This window comes from Strigops habroptila, chromosome 16 (genome assembly GCF_004027225.2).
Source record: "Strigops habroptila isolate Jane chromosome 16, bStrHab1.2.pri, whole genome shotgun sequence".
Lineage (NCBI taxonomy): Eukaryota > Metazoa > Chordata > Aves > Psittaciformes > Psittacidae > Strigops > Strigops habroptila.
In genome coordinates, this window is record NC_044292.2 from 7,757,473 (window position 1) to 7,782,739 (window position 25,267).

At 44.3% G+C, this 25,267-nt stretch overlaps 1 protein-coding gene across 1 annotated transcript; it reads left to right on the forward strand.

Moving 5' to 3' along the window:
- The first annotated feature begins 5,700 nt into the window (after nt 1-5,700).
- On the forward strand, nt 5,701-19,662 carry TTC34 (tetratricopeptide repeat domain 34). Its single transcript, XM_030507792.1, has 7 exons — nt 5,701-7,317; nt 7,918-8,141; nt 10,226-10,418; nt 12,913-13,079; nt 13,940-14,207; nt 14,467-14,681; nt 18,826-19,662. Exons 1-7 carry the CDS (start codon nt 5,739-5,741, stop codon nt 19,342-19,344), a joined length of 3,165 nt encoding a protein of 1,054 aa, XP_030363652.1. The 5' UTR covers nt 5,701-5,738; the 3' UTR covers nt 19,345-19,662.
- The last annotated feature ends 5,605 nt before the right edge of the window (nt 19,663-25,267 follow it).

The window sequence follows — 25,267 nt, forward strand, 5'->3', positions numbered from 1 at the left end:
AACAGGGTGAGCCTCATCTGGATAGCTTAACCATCAAGGATCTCGGAACAGACACAGAAATCCAAAGTCCACACACATCAGTGCCCGTTTCCACCGCATGCCTGCCGCCAGACATGCTGGGCACCACCAGCTATAAACCACAGTTTGCATTTCTCCCTCTTATAATGATTAAAGGCAGGAAAATATTAATGTCTTTTGTAGTAATAAATGGAATCAGTCTTAACTCCTAAATGTAATAAAAAGAAGTCTTAAAAAAGAAAAGCAAGAAGCCACCTTCAAAATGCATGTGAGCTAGCTAGTACTTATTGTCATGTACATTGGGGAATGGAAGCATAAGCTTAAAAAAAAAAATATCTCAAATTGCACCTAATTTTTCCATTAAATCATCAAAAAGTTTCTGCCAAAAAGAAACAAAACAAAACAAAAAAAAAAAAGCTAAGAAAAAAGAGAAAGCAAATTCTTTTTTTCTTATAAACTTCAGAATCACTTAAGACATTCACAGCGAATGCTGATCAGGAAAACAAGCTTGTGCCTCGACTATAAGCCTAGCCAAAAATGCAAAAGCCCTACCTGGAGTAACACCAGCATCAGCGAGCCTGAACACTTACACTGCTTGAAGCTGGGACCGACTGACACTGCACGGACTACAGGTGGAACCAAATCACAGCAGAAGCCCTAAAACCAACAGGATTAAACAAGAGTTGTTATCAAAACATGCCTCACAGCAGTTTGGTTGATGATGCTGAATCCTAGTGTCTATTTAAGATAACTATTTGCTACCAGACATATGAGAGAAGGGTAGTTCCTTTCAGAACGATGACAGAGCCTTCTGCAGAAGCAATACCCACTTCTACACGGAAGGACAGACACCTGAAGCCTGAGTGTGTGCACACTCCTGTGCACGCATCCGTTAGCCACACAGTGCCCAAGCACAAGCATAGTGCTGCAGCAGGAACAGCACGGAAAAGCCACGCTCATCTGACTTCATTAATCTAACTCTTGCTCATGTATCAAAGTGCAGCACGTTTTCTTGTAAAAATGATTAAGCTGCTAATTAAGCTGTTTATAACTTGTTTCCCTGGTTGCTAATGATAATTAACATGCAAATTAGCTGAGGGAAGAGAGGCGCAGGGGTCCTCAGTTCATTACCAAGTTAATTACTGTTTGCATACTTAAACATAACAGTTATAAATGGTGGCATTTAATGTAATGGCCAAGATGATAATTATACCAACGACATTTTGAAAAGTCATTTCACCGTGTGCTATTTTTCTGGGTGATTAATGTTTCCATGGCTGGTTGATAAACTTAGTTCAAACCAATGAGAGTTGGAAACCAAATAAGTTATCCCTTAACAACATTTTCTTATCCCTGTTTGTTTGAAAAGGGAAGAGGAAATAAAAGCAGTAAGTTTCAATATCAACAGAGGAGGAATAAAGTGGGCTGGTTAACACTGTTTAATTTGAGTTGGCAGCATATCTACTGAGATATTGTAATAGTTTCATTTTTTATACTTCACTGTTTGTTATTCTTCATGTTACAGCACTGCTGGAGATCCCTTTCGAGATTCAGCCCATCACATCGGGCACTATCCCTGGCCTCAAAAGGGCAAATCACATATCCCAAAAAAGAAATCTGATAACGGCCATTTTGCACCGGGAAGAATGGAAGCAGAGAGTGTAACCTGGGGAGGAGGAGGAAGGGGGAGGACAGGACTGCCACTTGCTTGGCATATTGAGGACTTTGTTCAAGTGACCCTGTTCTGACGACTTCCCAAGTGGACACAAAGGTGCTGAGCAAGCTGAAGAGTCAGCCTGGCTGGCTCATTGTTAGGGTGCAAGAGAAATGAAGTTTAAAATGTTGAAATGCCTTCCTAGTTAGAGGCTAGTCTTGCTCTCCAATTATACATGGTGCAACTGCTATTGATTTCAGCAGTCGCCATCTACAGCTGCTTCAGGACAGTCAAACACTCAAGTCCAGAAGCTCTGGTGATGTGCTAAAAAAGCCTGCATCCCAAATAAATAAAAATGGCAAATAATGTATCAGAAAAAAGAACTGATTAAATTATGCAACTGCATTACTGAATCCCACAGTTAAATCACAGACAATGAGCCAGCAAAGGATGTGTGAGGTGACCTCAGTGTTTTCTGCTGTTACTGGTTCAATCTCAAGAATATAAACAAAGGGATTATTTCTTTCTCTAATGGAGCGACAACATTTTTCTTGTAATCTTTCTCAAGTGCATCTTAATCCTGCTGTCCACAAGAGAGCCCTGCAATCCTTTGTGTTATCATTCTCATTCGGGTGAGTGCAGATGAAAATACTCCAGTGCATAAAGTGATCATTTTGGTTCTTCTGGTTTTGATTTAATCACCTTCTAGTTTTCCTAGGACGCGTTATACTTCTGTGATTATCTGGCATGCAGAAAAGTTCGACCAAGCAGCAGTCTATCATATTGCACAAGAGCACATAAAAGGCTGACCGAGAATTTGAATATCCTGAAGTGTTCCATGTACACTTTCCTACCAGACAATGTTAGGAAGTAGATCTGTCAATAACAAAGCTTAGAGGTCTCCATTTGAAATCTGCTGTTCTAACCCAAAGGAACAGCAGCAGCTGTGGTCATGGGGATACAGTGCCAAAGGTGCAATTTTCCTTCATGAGAGAAGGATATCCTAACTCAGTTTGACAACAGTTACAGCAGCCTAACTCTCCTGGCAGACTGCGGGTGTGGAACTAAATATGCCTAGGGATGAAATTTCATCCTGTGGCTTAGCACATCACCAGAGCTTCTTGACTTCAATGCTGCAGACGTTCAGTCACCCAGCCTGTATAATTTAGTACAAGCCACCTTCGTTCCCTGGCCTGCATGCTTACACCAGCCTAAATGAGAGCAAAGTTGGCACTTGCACTCCAAGCCAGGTACAGCTCAGAGTGAAGCAAGTCAGTCAACAAATCAAAGATTTTAAACTTTTGAAGTTGCTAATGCCCCACCCCATTGCACTCCTTTCCATCAAAGAAAGTTAATTTTATTCTCTTTTTTTTTTTTAGCCAAATTTTCTGTACCAAATGCCCGTATTTCTAGTTTCTCACCCTCAGTCCTAGCTACACCTAGCACTTAAAAACCCTGAGGAGAAGAACTTGTTACATGCACTGCAGGCATGGAGAGCCTTTAAAAGAAAGAAAGAAGCGCAAGATTTCTTAGCACATGTTAGTGCACCTCCTGCTTTGCAAAGCCCTCTACTTGTGCTGTGTTTACCCCCTCTCCACCCACCTCCCTTTAAAGATTTATCAGTAATCAGAGACATCATGAGGAGCTACCGTAGGATACTTAATATTTAATGTGTGTAGCACACTTAATATTTAATGTTTAGAAAAACATCTCCACAGGTTTTTTCCTTCCCTGTGCTTTTTTGATCCTAAAAAACAGGGCTTGCCATATCTACCCTACAGACAAACATCAAATTGTCTGTGGCTTGAGAGAACTGTTAGGAGCCTCTAAGTCAAATTGCTGGTTCTACCACTTATAATAACGGGTTTTCACACTGGGCTCTGTTCAGACACCTCACGTATGAAAGGCCACAGTCCCTTCCATCAGAAATGTTCTCTTCTTCCATCAGCATCGAGCTTTTGTAAATGCTGTTTCTCTTATTCCTTTGAGGACCAAAGTTAAGGACCTAAATGAATCTAAGCTTAAGTTTGATGCACAACTTAAAATTGGCTGTATGCATACCACCTATTATATAACCCTAAGTCAAAAAAATAACCTCTTTGTGTTGCTGCTACCTTTCTGGCCAACTCTAGAGGTTTAACAACGTCCCTTAACCCCTACACACATAGCAGTGAGGAAACTGGACTGTGAACTAAACCAGGACGCTTTATGCTAGAAATGATGGATGGAGGACACTGGCATCCTCCACGTTCTTTGTATCTACAAGGCAAAATGTGGCTGGAAGCAACTTCCACACCACTCAGTCATGCAGCAAAGTCAAATTATGGGTAATGATTTTTGCAGCCTGGCCCACAGCCCGTTGAAGGCACCGGGCTCAGCTCTATTCCCACAAGCTGTGCTTGAACCTCGGCGGAGGAGCAAAGAGGCACATGGGTTTGATCAGCCCAGCTCCTTTTAATGGGATTTCTATTTTAGACCTGCTCCTTTTTATGCCCTCAAGTCTTTCTTGGTAATATCACCTGTGGCCTAATGTGACAGCAATGCTAAATTATACCTTGATGGCTAATTAGGGTAATTAAAGTGAAAATAATCAAATCAAAGTAATGGGCAAACTCTTAATAAAATGTCAAAAAATCTCTATTCATCATAGAGAGGTGTTTTTTTTTTCTCTTTTGAATGTCAAAGATGCAGATAAGGGAAAACGTGCAGTTCAGAAATGGCCGCGGCTTAAAGGAACATCATCAGTCTACGCACTCTGGAAAACATAATTGATTTACCACTAAAATATATTTTATTCTTGAACAGTAAGATCAGAAACGTAGACTTCATCCCCGAGCTTGCTGGTTTGCAACTAATTCACTTCATTAGCGCCACCGAGGGCCACGGGCCTGGCACGCTTCTCCTCAGGTAACGGTTTCTGTTCCCGGCCACCCCCCGCCTCAGCCCGCCCAGCGCTCAGAGTAGCGAAACAGAAGCGCAACCCAAAGCGGCACATCCCGCCCTGCTCCGCGAAGCCCGACAGCGGGGCCGGGCCCTGCGCAGCGCCGCGCCCCGGGGCAGAGGCGCGAAAGGGTTGGCAGCCCGGTGCCCTCAGGCAGGCGGCATGGCGGCATGGCGCCCTGCGCTGCGCAGGCCTGCGGCGGCTGCCCGGCCCGCCCGCCAGCGCTTGCGGTCTCCAAGCAACAGGGAGCCCGGCCCCGTTCTCCGTCCCGTCCACGGCTGCCTCGCCTCGCCTCACCTCGGCTCGCTTCTCGTCGCTTCACCTCAGCTCTTGCCTCTCCCCGCCTCGCGTCGCACCGCTGCACCTCAGCTCTCGCCTCACGTCGAGTCGCCGCAGCAGGTTCTGGCGGAAGCAGGCCCCGGCCCCGGCCCCGGCCCCGGTCCAGCTCGCAGCGCCCGGCAGCCGCCCGCTCTCAGGTATTTGTGGTCCCCGCCCTTCGTGGCCGCGCCCCGCACGGGGCTTCCCTCGCCCCTGTAGGCCCCTCGCCTCATGAAGGGCTCGAGGTGTGCGGGGCGGAGCGCCCGGTTGTGGGGTGGGCTCTTTGCACCTTCCCCCGGCTCCTGGGGCAGAAAGATGCGAATTTCCTTCCCCTTTCCTTGCCTCTTCAAGGCAAAGGAGAAAAGGCAAATGGTGGGCAAAGCGTGAGGGTGATCTTGTGTGTCCTCCGTGTCCACCATCAGCACTGACGTACCGTTTGATAACTAAACACTTACCAAAGCGGCATCTCAGCCAGGGAGGACAAAGCCCAGCCCCTCACCCTGGGCAGTCGGTGTAGGGAACCCTGGCACAGTTGTGGGGCTGCTTTTCAGCCAGTGTTTCATGGCTGTGGACTGAGAACCTCTGTCATGTTCCTTCTCGTGGCTGCGCTTCCCAGCAAGCCTGCCAGTGACAAAGCTCTGGCTTTTTACAGCCTGGCTTTTTACTGCTTATGGCTGTCAGTTAGAAAGCTGCCCCTCAAGCAAAAAAACCCTTCTCCGCAGCCCCTCACATTGCTGGTTTTGTGTTTCACAGGCCCTGGCCACATGGCCCATGTGATGCTGCTTGGTGAAGATACAAGCACAGAACATGGCGGCTCAGGAGCTTGCTGCACTGCTCTGCAGAGAAGGGGACCACCATCTCGCCCAGCAAGAGTTACCAACAGCCACTGCTTTCTACATGGCTGCCTTCAGCTGCAGTGCTCCCACAGCAGTACAGAAAGTGAACTCTTTAGACAAAGGCCTCTGGGAGAAAGTGATAGCCACTCTGGAGATGTGGTGCGAAGGCAAGAATCAGATTCCCAAGATCCAGAGCAAGAACTTGGCCGTTGTCTCCCTCAGTGTAGGAATAGCAGCCATCTTCCTCTCCACCCTAAGTCCCAACAATGTTGTATCCTCAATATACAAACTAGAGACCCTGCTCAGGCGAGGATGCTCAGAGGAGGTGGTAAGTAAATGCAATACCCTGCTCAAGGCTAACCCGAAGTACTCAATGGAACTGCTGCTGCTGAGGGCATTGGCATGGGTGCTGTCAGGGACACAAGTCAGGAAGGGAGTTGTGGATTATATCCAAGCCTTTGTGGTTCATCGGGCTGAGGCAGTGGCCTATGTGTGCACTAGGCAAAGGGATCACGTGCCACAGGTCATCCAGGCCTTCCGTAATTATCTCTCAACATACCAGGACGAAAGCCCAGGCAGCAGTTCCTTGGACCAGTGGCTGGGCAACTGCTGTGACTTCCTGTCTGCACTGGCACCGGATGATATTTGGGTGTGCAGGGTGCAGGCAGCTTACCTCTTTAAGAAAAGCAAATTTGAGGAGTGTGTGGCAGTGTGTAGCAAGGGCCTCAAGGGCTTCTCATCTGATGATAATCTCAGAGGTGAGAAAGCTTTGGGTCTGCTCTTGGAACGGGCTGCTGCTTATTTCTTCTTGGGTGGACGGGTGCAAGAAATGGTGCAGGATTTAGCAGAAGCCTTTGCAGCAGCCCCTGCCCAAGCAATGAAACACTTTGAAGAGCTTTTTTCACCACACAACACTGAGAGGATAGAAAGACAGGCTAGAACTGTCCTGGAGGTGAAGTTTGCAGCCTACAGGGAGGCTGTGCGTACTCGGACTGAACTCAGAGACAATCATGGCACTGAACTGCTCCCTTCTGTCATCCAGACAGTCCAGTTCCTCCTTCAGATCTCCCCAGGGTCCAAACGCGAGCTCAGTGTTCGGCTAGCAGACTGCCACTTCCTGCATGGACACATCGGGGCTGCCCGGGATATCTGTGACCACCTCTTGGCAGCAGAGCAGAAAACTTACTACAATACTCTCTTAGCATTGCGAGGATTCTGCTCCCTCCACGCTCATGACCACCAGCAAGCCCTGCAGGACTTTCAGAAGGTCATTGGACATGATTCCCCACATCCTAACAGCTGTATTAAAGCCTTATGCGGGCGTGGACTTACCCGGATTTCTGGTGGCAGCAATTACTTGACAGCCCTGGATTACATCACAGCTTGCCAGTTAAAGCTGGAGGAAACCATCTTCACGATCAAGTCCTATGTGCCGTGGAACCAAAGAGGACTGCTGCTGAAAGTCCTCCAAGAAGAAGGACAGAAGATGCTCCAGATGAAGAGGTACTCAGGAAGTAGTTCAGCCTGCGGGCAGAAAAAAGAACAGGGCTGTGTAGATTCTTAACAAACAGAGAGCAGCTGGAGTAGTAGAGAGAGTACTTGCTTCAGCTGAGAAGAGGATATAGACCCTTTTAAAGTTCCTAACTAACATAACAGGTTGAAATAAAGTTACATGGGTGTGGTTATTCCAGCAAAATATTGTGATAGGATCCACATAGCCAAATCAGCTCAATCTTTCTATGGAAGCTAATCCATGATACACCAATTGGCCTAAGCTAGGAAAGTGCAAAATTCTAGTGGGAATATGACAGATTTCTCCTCCAAAGTTGTAGCTAAACCCATAATAAAACAAGTTTGTTGGTCACTCTCAGCTCTGAACTGAAGGATTTGGTGGCCATGAAGCACCAAGCCCCTAGAAAGTGTCCTTCCAACACAGAGCTGAGATGCTGCTGTGCACATACTTGGTGCTGGCAATCCAAATGCTTTTTTCAGTGCTAACTCTATTAATGTCATATTTAAGGCTGGGAGATCTGAGATGGGAACTCCAAACTATTCCAGCTAAATCCATTAAAGCCTGAGTTTTAAAAATAGTGAGTTTTTTCCTTGAAAGTGACCTTTCCCTTCTTCTTCTTTTGCTTTTTCCTCCAGAGATGCCCCTGGGGTTTACCAGCTGGCTTCTCTCTTGGTGGAGCTGGACACTTCTGATGAAGCATCACGGATCCTTTGTGCTGATGCCCTGTACCAGATGGGCCGTGCAGAAGAAGCTCACAAGCTCCTCTTGGTAGCACTCTCCAGAAATCCACAGCGGTCTCCCATCCTGGCTAGACTCGCACTTCTGCAATTGAAGAAAGGTTTCATGTATGATGGCAACCAGGTAGGGAGCTCCTGGCTAGCAGAGAGAATGACAGAGTGGTGAGTGAGCAGTGAAGAGGGTTAACAACCCTTTTGGCTGATGCAGAAGATGCATGATAGAACTTAAGAGGGATCACTTTAGAGATGTAGTCTTGCCAGAGAGTGTTCCAAGAGCTTTCAGTTGAGCTGAAATGCTCTCACAATGCTCTGCTTGTCTCCTGCTCCTCAGTGTTACATGACAACTGTAAGGCTCCAGGTACAAACTGCACTGTGAGGCCGCCTCATCACATGCTGCAGAGTTGGAACCCACCCCATGACACAACCTGTGATGGGTTTTCCAGGGGCTGTACCTACCCCGAAATGTGCTTCAAAACATTTTTCAGGAATGTTGGTGAACTGGGCAGAGCTCTTTGAAAAGGACAGGAAATGCTGAGAAAATGTGGTCACCCATGGAGGGCTTCACCTTCAGGGTCAAAATAGCTGATTTGACCTGACTTGATACTGCTTTTACCCAGACTGCAATGAAATTACTAATTACACTATCATGCTCAGTGATTCTTATGCATTTCCATCTTAAAACTGAACAGTTTGCTGTTAGAAGCTCCAGGAATAGCAACAGTGAGGGCTGTCGACAGAGTGAAACTTGAAGCTCAGGTGAGGTTCAACCTCTAGCAGAACCTTTAAGATCTAAATACAGGCCACGTAAGTAGGACTTTCTGTCTGTAGCACAGGCCACACAGGACTCCTAGCTAAATACAGCCCATTTATCATATGCTATTTAATGGCACTTTTCATCAGAGACTTTAACTAGGCAAAGCATGACTGAGCATCCTGCCCCTGGTGACAATATTGATGGGATTGGTAATTTTCCCCTAGAGAAAAGAAGGCAGAACTACTCTCTGACTGATTATCCTAATGGAGCATTGTAGAGGAGGGGCGGAGAAAGAAAAAAAACAGAAGCTCAAATATCAGTCTGCAGTTTTCTTTCTTTAGTGCCTAATGACTTGTGCTTCAAACCGTGAAAGAGATTCCGCCCAAGGATTACAAAGCTGAATTACCGGGTTCTGCCATCAGAGGGAACTATTGCATTTTTTAAAATCCCATATCAATTCTGCTGGCACAAATAAAGGTTTTATTGTCACCACTTCACTTCTTTCTGTGAAAAACAAAAGTTCTGTACAATTTGCTGCCTTTGGGAAGGCTGTAAATGGATGATATGACTTTATTAGAGTCCATACATTGCCCCTGGAAGTTGGATTCCTGTCTGCAGCTTCTGCTACAAGTTCTAGATGGAGCATCTGTCACCGAAAATTTGTCTCCAGAACGTTTTTGTGCCACCTGCCTGTCAGCACCCAGACACTTGTCTCTGTTAATAAAAATAATGAGCTCAGTGCATGTGTCTGGTGCATCAAGATAACTTTGTTCTTGTCCTGCTTCAGATTTGAATATTGAGAACCTGCTAAGCACATCTGCTTTACTGGAGGAAACACCTTTTGATTCTTTTCTTTAGGAAATCTAATAAGAAAATGCTTGGTGACTTTCACTCTAGTGAATGGAGACAAAGATACCATATGTCAGGCAAGATTCTTTTCACACTTTCTCCAGGTTCCCCATAGCAATACTAAAAGAAAGGCACAGCACTGGTTTTCCATTATTTCACGGGTTTCAATTTTACAGTCAAAAGGGGTCACTGGAATGCTTCTGTTCCACAGAAACTGTCTCTCTTTGGGGCAATCATCCTGTGGTTCAGGTGTATTTATAAGAGCAGCTAACCGCCAGGCCGGAGCAGATGCTGCCCTAGGTAAGCAAGGCAGCATTCCGTATTTCCCCAGAATGATTTCCACAACTGCAGTGGTGGTAAGAGAAGAGAAGAATTAATCTTTTCTCCAACATGCATTTACACTGGGGCCAGCTGAGACGTTAAGTAAAAGAGATCCATGATCCCTGGCTGGACTGTGGCTGGCTGAAGCCCCAGTGAAAGGTGGGGATGCGTTGGGTAAAAGCATACTTGGCTCACTGGACAGTAATATTTCCAGCTTTAGCATAGCTTAATTTCTCCTTTCATGACAGTCTTTCTCTTCTGCCTTCTTCTCTTCCTTTGTTAAGCTGCTGAAGAAAGTGATCAGAATTGGAGATACCTCCTGCCTCCTGCCAATCATGGACATTTTCAAAGATGAAGACAGGAAGCTGATGCAAACTCACTGCCATTTCAGAGCACTGTCCATCCTGAAGAACAAACAGGAGGATGCTGACCTCAAAGAGGCCATTGCCTACCTTTCCTTTGCCATCATTGCTTCAGGTAGGGTTATCAAGATACTGATAGGAAAAACAATGTATGTCTTCTTTACACTTTACTGCATGTCTTCCCAGAGCTGTTTTATGTGCCATGCTTTCCTTCTTTACTGTGGTTTAAAAAAGACCCTTTTAGGATAAGCAGTGTAATGCTGTTCTTCTGTTGGTAAAGGAAAAGCAGAGTGGCAGGGGGATTCTTCTGTACTTAACGTGGGAAGGCTGTTTATCACAGGAACAGATATGTGCTCAAAATACAGGGAAGAGTCTCAAGAAATTGCTAGAGAATTATTATTCCTTCTATAAAACTTGATTTTTCAGTAAGTGACTGCACACAGATGACTGAGGTAAGCCTGAAGCCTGGTAATGTCAAGATGCTGGTGTCCAACTGCTAGGTTGCACTACTATAACTTTGGAAATGTTTCCCCAGAAAATTAAACTTGGTCTAGAAAGAGATTAAAGCTTCTTTGAAAACACAGTATAATTGTTTCTTAAAGAGATCAAAGCCAAACTGGTGATAAATGAGTGGAGAATTTTGTCCCCTGAAAACCTTCCTACCAATGAAATTCATGTGGTACCTCCTGTTTCATCAGAATGAACATGCTGTAAATACAGTCACTGCAGCAAACAACCTGCATTCTTGTTCCAACATCATGCATCATTATCCTAGCTTTTCCTAAGGAGAGAGATCAGGCTAACATGGAAATGCTCCTGGCATGTTCCAAGTAAAACCATGTTCGTATGGAAATGTGCCTCTCACTCCAAGCAAATGTTATGACAGCAGCATTGAGAAGAAAAAGAGATTGGTTTATGAAAATGGAAAAGAAGCTGTGAATTGCTTTGAGCTGGTTCCATTTCACAGCCCAGGCATTCCAGCTTATCCACTCCCCACCTGCTAGAGCAGATGCTTGTTAAGAAATAGATATTGTCTTTATAGGAGCCAATTGGTGGAGCTCCAGAGTGATAATAACCTGTGGTACAGAAGTTTGGGAGGGAGTAAAAGCCTCATTACTGTAAAAGCATTGCTAGGAGCCTGTCTGCTGGCTCCTCTCTGCAGGCAGCTGTGCAAGAGGCTGCATTTGCTGACCTCCCTCTGAAAAAATATTTACAATGGCACTGATGATTAATCATCCAGTATTGGCATGCCACAGGCACTGACTGCAACCCTGGGCATAGGAAGATCCTTAGCAAATTGCCTTGAAAGGAAGGAGCATGTGGATGGCAGAAAGATGTATGCTCTGCAACCAGTGTCCTTGTGCCTCCATCCTTACGTCTTCCTCTTGGAGCTTTCTTTTCTCATTTGTGCTGTTCCTATTCCATCATAATAAAATCTCCAAGGGTTCCTTCTAACTAACTGGATCCTAATCCAGTTCAGATCCTGAGGTGATGGTCATGTCATTGGTAGGTTGTCTCCAGTTGCACATTAATGATATCTTTGGAGAAAGGTATGGTGGAGGGATAGATGTGGAGATGAGAAAATGTTCCCTCATTTTCCTTTTGCTGCTTTCCAGAGCAGCATCACAACATTGTTTTTTAGAGGTCCCCTAAAATGCATGGAAGACCTTACGGCAGAATCACAAAGGACAAAGCTTTGCAGACCTCAAAAATTCACAGTAGTTTTGTGACAACTGGCAAACAAGGAATTCTCTGCACTGTCAGCTACCTGAGTCAGGTAGGCGAGACTAGGTAGAAGAAGCTGGCCTACAGGGAAAGTTTGAGTGTTTAGCAACTGCATCCCACTCCTTTTGCTTCCGTTGACTGTTCCTGAGGAGACCCACTCTTGCTGAGACCTTGAGGCAATCAGAAAAGCAGTCACGGATGTTTGAGGAGAGAGTGTTGATGGACATATGTATTTGTTTTTATTAGAAACCAGGAAGCTTTAGAGCAATGGGATTTTATGACTTTCATTCTGTTACCTTTTCCACTCATTCAATTTTTTATTACAATGTTCTTTTGGCATGTTTAACTAGACTGAAGACTCTTTGAAGTGGGGCCTGTGTTTTTGGTGTGCCTGGCACAGTATAGTTCCTGTCTGGAAAGTTAGAGTTGAGTCACAGTAGGACAGTTACAGTTATAGTATGCATTAGGAATTCCACTGGCAACAGAAACAAAGGAAACTACCACTCAAGTACTCTCATACACTTCCTTAGGCAAAGTGGCATTTTTCTACAGCTTCATCCGGATAACCTTGGATATCCTCTCCAACACCCTCCTTATTCTTCTTCCTGTCACATCTGTGGACTGTAGTTCCTTACCAGAGCACACTTGCCTCCACCCAGCACATATCTCTTATTCCACCACAGCTCTGAACAAAGTGGTATTTACTTTTCCCTCCTACAGTCACCATAACACAACATGCAAGTCTACCACAGCATTTGCACTTGGCCACTTTGAGGCCCTTCAGTGGGGTTTATAGTTGTCACACACTGGGATTTACTGCGGCCTGGTTTAGAGCAGTAGACTTGAGACCTTCAAGTAAGCATGGCTGCATTTCTCTCCTCCAGGGGGTTATGCTGAAGATTGCCTTCTCATCAGGGCTCGATGTTATGGGCACCTTGGTCAGAAGAAAACTGCTATTTTTGATTTCAATGCCATCCTAAAGGAGGACCCTAGGAATGTGCAAGCTCTGAGTGGACGAGGATTCATATACCTTGCTCTGAAGCAGCAGAAGGTACTATCATGTATTGATTTGATGGTGATATTTCTCATGGTATTAAGCAGTATTAGTGTAAGGTACCACAGGTTTTGTCATGGACTCACTGAAATCAGAAGAGCTTATCACAGACTTTGGGGAGTGAAAGGCTCTTGCTTTGGCTGGTGGATCAGTAGTCCACCTGACATTATTGATTTGCTTTTCCAAGTTTAGAGAGAGGAAGACTAAACCTTAATCATAGCTCTTACTGGCACTACCTTGCATTGATTTGCAATGCAGCAAACTCTCCCTTGTATTTGATATCACATTTTCAGGACATGATGTTGCATTAGATGAAATGTAGCAACAACAAGAGGAAAAAGAAAGAACAGTTTCAAGATTCGCTGAGTCCCTCTCCATCATCTATGAAAACCTTATGTGTACAATTAATTTTACAGCGGACTTTGGAGATTGCAGTATATCACTGCCTGGAAATCATGTCGGATGTCTGCATGGTTTATCTGCTTCTAATATGGTCAACAGCCTTACACTTTACCTTCATATCACACCACTGAGTGTGTGTGTTTGTGCTGGTTTATCCTGGCTGACCCAAATCCTGCACTTATTCACAGCATCTCCTTCTTGTTGCTGTAAGATTTTGTTTCAGTGATAATCTGAGTTCAAAACACTTTGCAAATAGTCATTCAAACCTGTCCTTGTGCTCTTATAGCAGGTTTGCAAATGAAAATGATGCACCACAAGGACAGAGAAGAGCAAGGAGCTTCCAGAGGTGTGCAGATGACTTGTGGGACAACAAAAAACTGGAAACACCTAAAAGAACAAATTATCAAGTCATAGTTATTGCCGCTATTTCATTTTTTGGTCTTGTTTTCACACAGGAAGCAGTGCAAGATTTGCTCTCAGCACTGAAGGTAGAGGCAGGAGCTGTGATCCCAGCAATCCTGGCTTTAAAGCATGAAGCCCAAAGTTTGATCACTCAGTGGCTCCTTCAGCATGGCAGGGCTGTGTTAACTGAGCTTGTCGCTACTAAAGACCTTTCAAAAGAAGAAACCCTCAGGGATCTTCTCATGCTTGCAAAAGCACTCATTAAAATTGGCAAGGATGCACCATATCACATCTTCTACACAGATGTTTTGATTGCAGATGGTAAGTTCCAATTCTTTTACATTGCTGCTCAAAGCAAGGGCATGAGCAGTATATTGAAAGAAAGCCAATGTTAAATAGCGAGAGTACTGCTGTATAGTACTTTTCAAGAGAAGTTTGCAAATGTTTTGGGAAAGGGTATGAAGTAATTAATACCCTTGGATGTGGACAGGCTACTTAAATCCTGCTTTAGTAAGTTTTCTTGATGTCTCTTTCTCCACATGGAATGGCTTATATAGCTTGTGCTGGTGTTAACCCACAGGAAGGTATGAAGAGGCCCTCAATCACCTTCAGGAAGCATTTGGCTGCTCTCTTGCTGATGACTTTGCTAGTGCAAGGCTAGCTGTGCTGCAGCTGAAGAGGAGGAACGTGACAGCAGCAGCTCGCTCACTCAGTGTCCTAGCTAAGAGAGATGAAAGGGAGCTGGGGTTTCTCCTGAACTTCGTAGACACTAAGCAACGGCAGCATCTTGCTCAGGTACAATCCGTTTTTGATGCCACATCAGTGGCTTCAGTGAGGAAAGAAATGGGAAGCAATCCTGCAAGGCTGCAGGGATTTTCCCTGCCTTGTCTTGAACAGAAGTGTGTGGGAAGACCATTTATCAGAGGAACGAGGAACAAATTGGCTTCTTCCTCCAGCCTTCACTCCAGCCAGCTCAGGGAGTTGAATCCAAACTTCTTTCATTGCAGTGACCTTGCTTCAGTCTCTAATAATTCATCATTACCACTTCTTGCCACTTGGGGGAATTTCTCCTTGGTCTCCCTGGTATGAGACCTGGTTAATCCCAACACTGAAATGCAGGGGATGTGAGGGGCAGCAGCTAGACATTTAACACGATCATTGCTCGACTGTTCTCTGGATGAGTTACACAGTGCTCATAGCTGCCTTCTGGGGAAGGGGAATTTATCTTTGTTTATTTTCTTGCTGAAATTAAGCTCAAGGTTCTGATTCAGTCACATTAAATGCTTCAATTCTTTTTGTTCTTTTGTGTAACATTTAGAAATGTAAATATACTCATATTTGTATAAAATGATGACCCTTTGAGGCTGGTATCGGTTTTCTCAGCTGAAACTGTGTCACACAAAAATGGCACATTGTTCTAGCCCACAAAGTATGTATTTTTCAGTATTTTTTTTAAGTTTCTCCCCGAAAGTACATCCAGCTCTGAGAAAACACCTCCAGTAATACAACAGGACAAGGTCAGATTGATGGTGAGGAGTTTTAACATTCACTCAAGCATCTGCAATTCTGATTACTCAGAAGCTCCGTGTTCTGAGAAGCAGTTTGCTTCCTTTTACTCAATTTGTAGATTGTGTGCACCCTGGTGAGAAGCTATATTGTTATGCTTTCTCCCAGGTTATAAAACAAACAACATGCTGCTATACTTAATGTATCTTGAGAGGAGTACTTTGTGAGTATTTTAGCAAAACAGCAGGAGGATATAAGTAAACAAGTATTAATTTGCTGGTCCCTAGATAAACCCCATCACATAGAAAAGAGCCCCTCTCTTCTGAATAATGTAAAAAGTTCAGTCTTATGGGGAAGAGTTTTAAGATTTCGGAGCCAATTTGCAATCTTTCACTACATAAAGTTGATAAAGATACAATCAAGAATGTGTTCAAAGAGGCCCTAAGGAGGTGTCTATAAGTGAAGATACATTTTACAGCTGAATTTCCCTTGCTGCCGCATGACTCGTTCTGTGTGGAAGTCACAGCTCAGTCCATCTGTGCTGCTTTCTGAGCAAACACAGGAGGGATGTTCTTATGCTGTCAGGAAAAAAAAAAAGAGAAGAAAAAGCCCCAAACAAACTAATTTTTGTATGGTTAAACTGCACGGATGGTGCCACAGAGTACTGAAACCTTTAGAAGGGCAGAGGCACTTTATTTCTGTCTTTTCAGCAGCTGTGGAATAGGGTTGGAATAAACCCTTTTGCTGGTGGCTCATTTATCATGACAGATCTCTCTCCTGCTTGGGAGGATAAGGGTGGCTGGAACTCAATACCAGTGCTGGAAGTAAATTAGAGTCATTTTAATTTTTTAATCTTTAATCTTGTGCTTTTGCTCAGCTGAGTAAACACTTGGATTGAGCAGCAGGAGCCTGTTCATGTTCTCTAATCTTTAAAGAGTTAATGGCTGTGATTACTTTTATAGCTGATCAGCCCACAATCACAAATCTCTTTATATGTGTACTTTGTGACCAGGGGATACTTTGTGACCACCATGGACCTTGCTGGGGTGGGGAAGGAATTGGTTAATTCACCTGCCCAGGGTCTCAGAGGATTTCCCAGTAGCACTTCCTTCTGCCTGTGAGGTTGTTCCAGTTTGTGTGCGAAAGGAAGATCTCAGGATCTAAAGGAAGAAAAAGCTTACAGACAGAATTAGTGCCCAAGGATGGCCTGACTGCCAGGGCTCCTGACAACACTCCAGGGGAGGTGGTTCTCTCTGTTCCCTCCAGGTCGCAAATAGGGAGACTGAAGCAAAGAAGAGTTTAGTGGTTTACGCTCAGCCCTTCATCTCAGCACTCCCTGTACAAAAGCATTACTGCCACATTGTTCTAGAGTGTTTGGAGATTACAGGCATTATAGAAATGTGTCATCATTATCCTGGAGTCTGCTCTGAAAAGCTAAAAATAGTTCTCCAAGAGCCGAATAGGAAAGGGTGGAGGAAGGAGAGCTCCTTCATGTACTCACGTTTTTTTCATGAAAAACAAAGCAATGAAACATTTGCATTATTTATAGTTGAAGGGGTCCCATGCTAAGAAATTTGTAAACAACTGGGAGAGCCCCATGGGAATAGGAGTCTGAAAGATTTATTAAGCTGCAAAAGGTCAGAGGAAGGGAGTTTGCTTGCTGCTAGTGCAGCTTCAACCCTTCGGTTTCCTATGTCAGAGGTTAAATGCATGACTGATGGCTAGCTCCTTGCACAGATCCTCAGAGCTGTGCTCTCTCTTGGCTGTTGACATGCCATAGGGTACTCAGAGCTGCTTCCTACAAAAGCTATATATGGTGTGTGACAGAATTAGGCCCTCAGCCCAATGTAGAAGTTGCCATTCCATGTGCCTTCATGGGATGTGGACCCCAAACAAGGTCTGCAGATAAAGAAGGAAAGACTTGCTCCAAACTGTTCTGAAAACATCCAGGCACTTCCAAAGCTCAATGCTTATCAGTCCGTCTTCTGGAATTTACTGCCCAGAGACTAAATCTTGGCCATAATTCCATGTCCATTAAACTCCTCACTCCTCATTCTCTTTCTAAGGAGGTGAACCATGGCCAATTTCAACACAAGATTAGTCACTAGGGACTGGAACCACAAATGCACCAAATAGGGGTATTTTCAGTTCTTGATTACACAGTGAGGTAACTAGATGGTAGAAAGGAACACAGAGACCTAATCCAGGAAGCAGCCCAATGCCCAGTCACTGATGGCCCTTTCCAGATGGCACCAGAATTATTTCAGTCTGGAAGTCATCATCAGTGTGAGGGTGGACTACAGCTCACCCCTGAATGGACTACACAGCCCGCTCTTGGCCTTCCAAAGTCGCCTGCAATGAGGCTGGTGGCAAAGTGCTTCTCAAAAGCCGCATGCAGAGAGCAGCTAAACTCAGTTGTGTAATAACCTTCTGGCTTTCTATGCCCTTCCTATTTTCCTTTCCACAAGTCTTCTGTTCATATTTATCTTTGTTCAGAAGATGATGAGCAAGGAAGATGCTAATTAATCTGTGTTACACACCAGAACTGGGTCCCAGCTCAGTCCCTTTAAATCAGGAATGAGACTGAACTTGAAGTCTTGGCTTGTTTGGCTCAGCCTTCTGCAAGAAGTCTTGGCTTGTTTGGCTCAGCCTTCTGCAAGACCTAAGCTGCTGGTGGCAGCCTTGTTTATAGCTTAAATATTCCCTCTGCTGCAGCATGTTAAAAGCTTTATTTATTACCAATAAAGAGAAATAATGAAAAATCCATTTGAGGCAAATAGTTCTAAGGGAGTTTTCTTTGACCTTCATGAACCTGAATTGTTGTGGCTTTTTCTCCCTTCTCTATTTTCTTGTTGTTTTCCCCTTCAGATAAGGGCAGACAGTTCACTTGCACTTGAGATTCACGATTAGCAAAGCCATCAACTGACTATTTTTTCCTATAGCTTGGGGAAACTTCAGTAGAGACCAGCCTTCATTATCAGCACATGCAAATGTCTGTGGGCAGTACATGGGGCTCACTATCAATGGAGCAGAAGATGCAATTTCCATCTAGTCACCTTTAGAGCAGAGCGTGGCAGAAAGGTGGTTTCATGAAGAGAACACTGCCGACTTTTAGAGTTTGGTGCATTCAGTTTTCAGTTCACATTCAATCCTAAGGAATGATAACTTCAGAATAAAGCACTCTGAGAACCTTTTAGCAAAACATGCACAAAGAGTGGTTCAGAAACTCTTGAGATAAAAGAAAGTGCCCGTAAAGCCAAGAGTTATCTGCATGCAAAGAAATACGCCGATTATATGTTCTCCAACGAGATGGAACTTCAACATTTGAAAAGGTATCCACAATTTCTTAGTGTCTGTCTGTGGCCAGTCCAGACTACACATTTCAGGGAGTTTCACTTTTAGTAACTAATACTAAGTTACTTTCTGTCCACAGGTAGCAGCCCAGCAAGGAAACATGCTGCTTAAAGAACATCGCTATGAGAAGGCTCTTGGTTATTATACCCTTGCTGTCTTGGCAAGCAAAGATAGCCCAAGGTATCTTCGAGAGAGGGCTGCTTGCCTTATGCACCTGAAAAGATATGACAGAGCTTTACAAGACCTGGAGAAAGTGATCCAGCAGCACGGCCGGAGCAGTCTGCAAACACGCGCTGAGGACCACTGCTCCAAAGGACACCTCCTCTTGTCAGTGGCTGAGGAAGAAGCAGCAGTTAAACAGTATATCGAGGCACTGAAGTTGGATGAACCTGTGGCATTATGCAGCATCATGAATGGCCCTGGCAGTGAAACGTTAACCAAAACATTTCATAGGGTTGCCCAAAATCACTTTGAAACGCAGCATTACGAGGTGGCCTGGGAAATCACAGCCTATGGGCTTAAAATTGATAAAAATGCCGAACTGAAGAAGCTGAAAACAAGACTTAAGCGAGAGGCATCAAGTTGTAGAATACATTAATGTGTGTGTTTGGGCATGTGTCTGATTGCTTTCCAGTTTATGAGGCTGCAAGAAGAAGGGAAAGATGCTAAACATGCAATGGACATGCCACTGAACATGGTACAGCAAGATCAGAAGAGAGAGTTTCAGGCAGTGAAATGGAACTGACCAGGAGAGCACTAAGAAAAAGACAAATTGCAGTATTCAGTAGTCTTTAAAACTGCTGTGGGTGTATGTAAAGTCCCCCCTGGGAAGAAAGTGTTTTGTCTAGATAAAGTGATCTAATTCTAACACATGGGTTCCAACCATAGTGAAGGAAAATAAACAGCTTGCAGCTTATGAATAATCACCATGCATTTCCTTGCTATTTGATTCATTTTACACATACTGTTCTATTAAGAATCCCCATTTTTATGGGCCAGTCAAAAAGATCTGTCAAAACTAACTTTTGTAATGTAATTGTGAAGGACCGTATGTGTTACACCACTCAGCTGACCTACTCCTGAATGGAACTGCCCTTGTCATCATCCAGTGGATTTGCAGTGATCAGCACCAATACAGGGGAATGGAGCAGTACAAATGCCAAGTAAACTGTTTTTCTGTCCCAGGGAATGCAGATAATATGAAGGATGAGACTCAGAGATTAAATATCCAATCCAGTGACTAATGCATTGTTATATGGGATATACAAGCAGCTACACTCCAGGCTTCACCTTGGACTTGCAGATCCCTGTGTCTCAGTTACCCTGGTCTCCCAGCAGGGGTGTCTACAAGAGCCTGCCCAATATCATCTGCCCCGTCCTGGATAGTGATGCAGAAAGGACAGCACTGCAGCATGGGCTAATCGAGAAGTGATCAATGTACAAGGAGGAGGTGGGGTTGGAGGCAGCAGCCAAGATGGTAATGTGATTTCTGCAGTGATTCAGCATTCATCCTTCACTATCCATGCTGCACAGCATGGGCATCAGCATCTCATGTGCTCTGGAGGGTTCTGCCTGCCATAGCTTCACCACCTATAAGGACAGTGGGACTCAGGGGGCAGAGAGATGGTGCTGATACACCCATGGGGTTTCATCTGTGCAAAGGGAGCCCACAGCTTCAGTTGGAAGCAGTGTGCCTGTGCTGTGCAAAAAGGAAACAACGAGGTGGGGCCCAGAGCAACAGACTCATATATTTGTTTTGACTGCTCCAACTGAATTCTCCCGATGTTTATGGAGTGTGATAATAGAACCATGGAGAAAAATAGAAACTACTATTGAAAACAAAGATTAAAGCAATGCAGAGAACTGCTCTCCTGCTTTGATTGGGATGAAAAGGAAAGGGAACATTTTCTTTTTTGTTGCATTGTTTTCTGAAAGGCAACATTCCAGAGGGAAACTTCATCCAGCAGCCATGCAGTCAACCCAACAGGCAATGATACCATCTCTACCCTTGCATCTTCTTTCCTTCTCTGCATGCTCCTTTGTTTTTTTCTTCCCTAAGAGCACAGGTAAGGCTGGGCTTCTTTTCCTCTCAAATTCAAGGAAACGTACTCTGATTTAATCCTAGTGACACTGATGCTCCTAACTTCTTCCTTTTTGCTCCTAACTGGCATCAAGATGCTACTAGATAGTTTCTTTCCAAGCATGAAATGTTATCCTTAAACAACTGTTGGCTACATTTACAAGCTGAAAGAAATAACTTTGCTCATTTTTCTTCAAATAGAAATCAACAGATAGAAATGTCTCTGTCTCATGCTGGAACTGTTCAGAAGCAGTTCTTTAGGGCTTTGAATTATGGTTTGGGGTTTCAACCTTCTGTAGCTTTTAAAATGGAGTAGTTACAGTTGGAAGTCCAACTGCCTGACCCCTTCAGGGCTGGTCAAAAGTTAAATCATGTTACAAAGGGCATTGACCAGTTGCCTCTTAAGCACTGACAGACTCAGGGTATCGACCACCTTTAGGAAGATTGTTCCAGTGTTTTACCACCCTCTCAGTAAAGAAACTTTCCTAATATCTAGTCTGAGATATGTAGTCAGAGAAACCATGAATCTGGTTCTCCTTCCACTTGTCCATGCTGATAAATAGGAATAATATCAGTACAAGTGTATGAAGAAAGAACCTGCTGGGTTAGTACTTCTGCTGAGAGCAGCAGCACCAACCTCTTTCTTTTCTTCTCTGTCCTCTTTCTATACCCACGAAACTACTGTGATCAAAGTCCTTATCTTTGCCTGTGCCCAAGCTTCTGATTTTTCTTTATTTTTCCCTTATGTGCTTGCTCCTCCAACTAATTTCTTGGAATATCCAATAGATTTTTGTGATTAGTCACAGAGAGAGGGGTCTGATGAGCAGCATTATGCATGCCTAGCACAATTTCACACTCACCACAACCTGTTCTGACACGCATTTCCCAGAGTCCTGGGGAGCAGACAGGATTAAATGTGACCCATCTACTCCTATTATACCGTGCTTTGCCAGAAGATGGTATCTCCCAAAAAACCAACATGCTGCACTTTGCAGGAATCCTGAGTACCCACCATTTCTAATAGAAGTGGCCAGCACTGGCTTTGGTTATAACTCAGGCTAATTGTGATCTTCCATGCAGTGCCATGAAGACCATCTAAGATGCCTTAACAGGATCACTGCACTTGAGCCTGGCTCTAGCACAGTGCTGCTCTGTGGAACGAGCTATCACAGCAATCAGCAGAGAGGCCATTGCTCTCACTAGGGAGCTTTGGCTGCTTTCCTTTCAGCCTACTCTCCCCTGCCAGCAATAGTTACGCACCAGAGATCTATCAGTATTCATCAACAAACATCTCCCTCCCCTCCAGGCTGATAAATCTCATCCTTATCTGTTGCCATACCCATATCAAGGTCTGGGACCCCTCAGCTGGATCACCTACTTCACTATATACATGCCATTTTCTAACAGGGTATTGTTTCCACTTCTTCCAGATTGAAGAATCTGGGTAGGAAAACTGCAGTGGTTATTTCTGTAGGTTTCTTTAACATTAAGCTGCAATTCATCAAGACTATGGAGCTGTTCCCAACTGCTTTGAGACACATCACTCATTCTGTGCACACAGCCAGCGGTTGAGGTTACTTCAAAAAGGAACTCTCTTGTAATGCTCCTTGCAAGTTTCTTGTGCAATGTGCTTTAGGACATATTCTCGTGGCATGCTGCTGTAAATGTTAGATAACCGTGAAGAATTCAAGTGTGTTTATGTGAATCAACACCAGTGTAATCAAGAAGAGAGTATGGCCTGATAACCTATGTAAATAGTGGAACTGGATACCCCTTTATTTGTAATCCGGATTGAAGCTACATTCATCCCAAGGAAAGATTAAATGTCTTTAGTTTATTCAGCTCTGAGCTGTATCCAGACACTACCGACTACTTCCTTGCTCCCTATGAATTTTGTTCTTTAAAGTATTCTGCAACCTTAGTACCACACATCAGGCTGCGGTCACTGCAGAGCAACCACCTTGATGCACAGTGACCCAGGTGATGAATAATGAAAGAAAACTTTGAAATCACGATTGAGAATGTTTCCACACAAACAGCCACCAGCCAGCCCTGCCTCTGTGAAGTGTTCAACCTTCCTTACAAGAATATAAAGGGAAACATCAGATGTGAGAATATCTACATCACAAATACAGTCACACAAGGGAAGTTTTCTGACCTTATGCTCTGCAGTCCAGCAGGCAAAGAACAGCTTAGAAATGATGGCAAATTGGTTGGAATTAAACAGTCAACTGGAAGCTTTTGCTCAAAGTTCAGACAGAGCTAAACTTTGAACTTCTGTCATCTCAGAAAGTTTTATTTCCTTTACAGCCCTATCACTCCCATTTATTTTTCCTGTCTCAGTTACGTGCTCCCAGGTACTAAGAGAATCTAAACAAACACATCAGCCAACTTCACCAAATGCTCAAATGCATTTCTGAGGCTGACATATTGCCTGGGAAGTCATCTTCCACCTTCCAGTCGAATTCATTGTGCTTCCCAAATTTAGCTCCTGGTGGAAATTTGGCTGTGGCTCACAGCCATGCAAACCCAGTAACTTTAATGAGCTTCCGTGTGCATAAGTGAGGACATTCCACTGCCTTGCAGAGGCAGATGTTTCACTTTAATGACAGCTAATCTAAAAGCCATTTCTTTCACTATCATTCCCCTGCAGAAGATTAACTGTGTTATCATTGTCCTGCTCCTGCATCAAGCAATTGCCAATTTGCCAGCGCTCTGAGGAGTCGCTGTCACCGTACAGTTAATGTGGTACATTAAATTATCACTGGCATTACAGCCAGGACTCAAAGGCAGACTATTCCCATCATGTGCCAGCTAAACTCATCTGCGTTGGAATCTGTTGGTGCAGTCAGCCACTGCTGAATGACACCTTAAGAGACTCATTACTCAGACGGGGCAGCACTCCAAAGCTGGGATCTGGGAGGCTCCTTCACCTCCTGCAGGTTCCAGGAATGACTTTTTCATATTCCTTGGCATCCTACAGACCAAAAGAACACTGCAGACCTGCACCTGCCTCAGAGACGGCTACAACTGACACCCCAAGCACAGGATCAGTGGTTTATTTGGTCACAAGAGTGCTGTGGGGACAGGAGACAAATACCTGATGATGTTGCTGATTGTAGCATTCAGCGCTTCAGAACTTAGAGCGACAAGGAGGGAACAATTCTGAACATTCTGGTCACTGCCATTGCCCAGTCTTGGCCTTCCCTTTTGTCATAGCCTGGTGCCACTGACCCTCTGGGTCCCACACCTCAATACAGAGATAACCTGTGCATCTAAGACAAGTGCAGCTATTTAATTCTCAATTAATTTCATTTCCAAAGTATATTTCAGGCATATGATACATGGCTAAAAGCTCCTTGAGACCTTGGCAAGTATACTCTGTGCTCATGAGAACCACCAAGTACTTGTTCTGCATGTTCTGCACTGTTCTGTGATGCAAGACTGAGTTTAACCTGCCAGATTAGCTGTACCTTTAGATGTCTTGCCATCCAACCCGATCATTTTTCTATTTCTGTGTTTCCTATATGGTTCCAAGAAGTCCAGAGTTACAGAACATAAACTGGCATGAGGATTCCCCCACAGACTGTAAGGGAAATTAAGAACACTATCTGATGATACGTTTGCATGTCTCATTCCTGAACTGCATCACAGTAAATGAGAAAATTTAGCTGTAAAGCCAGAGGGGGAGCGGAGCAGGGAGCAGAACACACAGGGGGACGTTAACAATTCCTTTCCATTCCCAGTTTGCATTTTGTTATGCCCCTCAGTTGCACTTTCATCTCCAGGTCAGTGCTGCATACGTCTAATGCAACCTAGCAAATATGCTTCCTGGGTGTCACATAGCGTGCTGGCTGCGCGCCTGGTGTCACGAGGGAGCCACAGTTTTAGATCCAGTTCAGTAGTGGATGAAATGAGAAACTGACAGTGATTAGTATGTTCCCACTTAAAATGACCATCTCATGGAGCATCTTCATTGCTTGGAAACCTCAGATGTCATATTATTCAAGCACTGGTAAAACACTTGATGTTTTTCTCTAAAAGTCACATTATAATCTTACAATATTAGGAACACTCTGAGTGCTGGTAATGGTGGAGGGTTTGTTCTTCTAGTACAGAGCTTTAACAACAGAAACATTTATTCCTTGCCATTTGCTCTTTATTGCAACCTTGCCAACAGGATTTTTGCAATGCTCTTTCTTTTCTTCTCATGCATCATTTGTCCATTCTTGGGCAATAAAACCTACTTACTGGAGGAAACAGGTAACCAGCCATCTACACAAACTGCCCTGTGTCTACACCATTAATGTGTGTGGATGTTTTAACTGATTGTATTCTCAGCTGGTTTGGATGGCTTCAATGCCAGCTAATGCAATCCAATTCAACCTCCTAATAAACCTGACTGATGCACTGCCATATAATCACACATCAAGTAGAGATA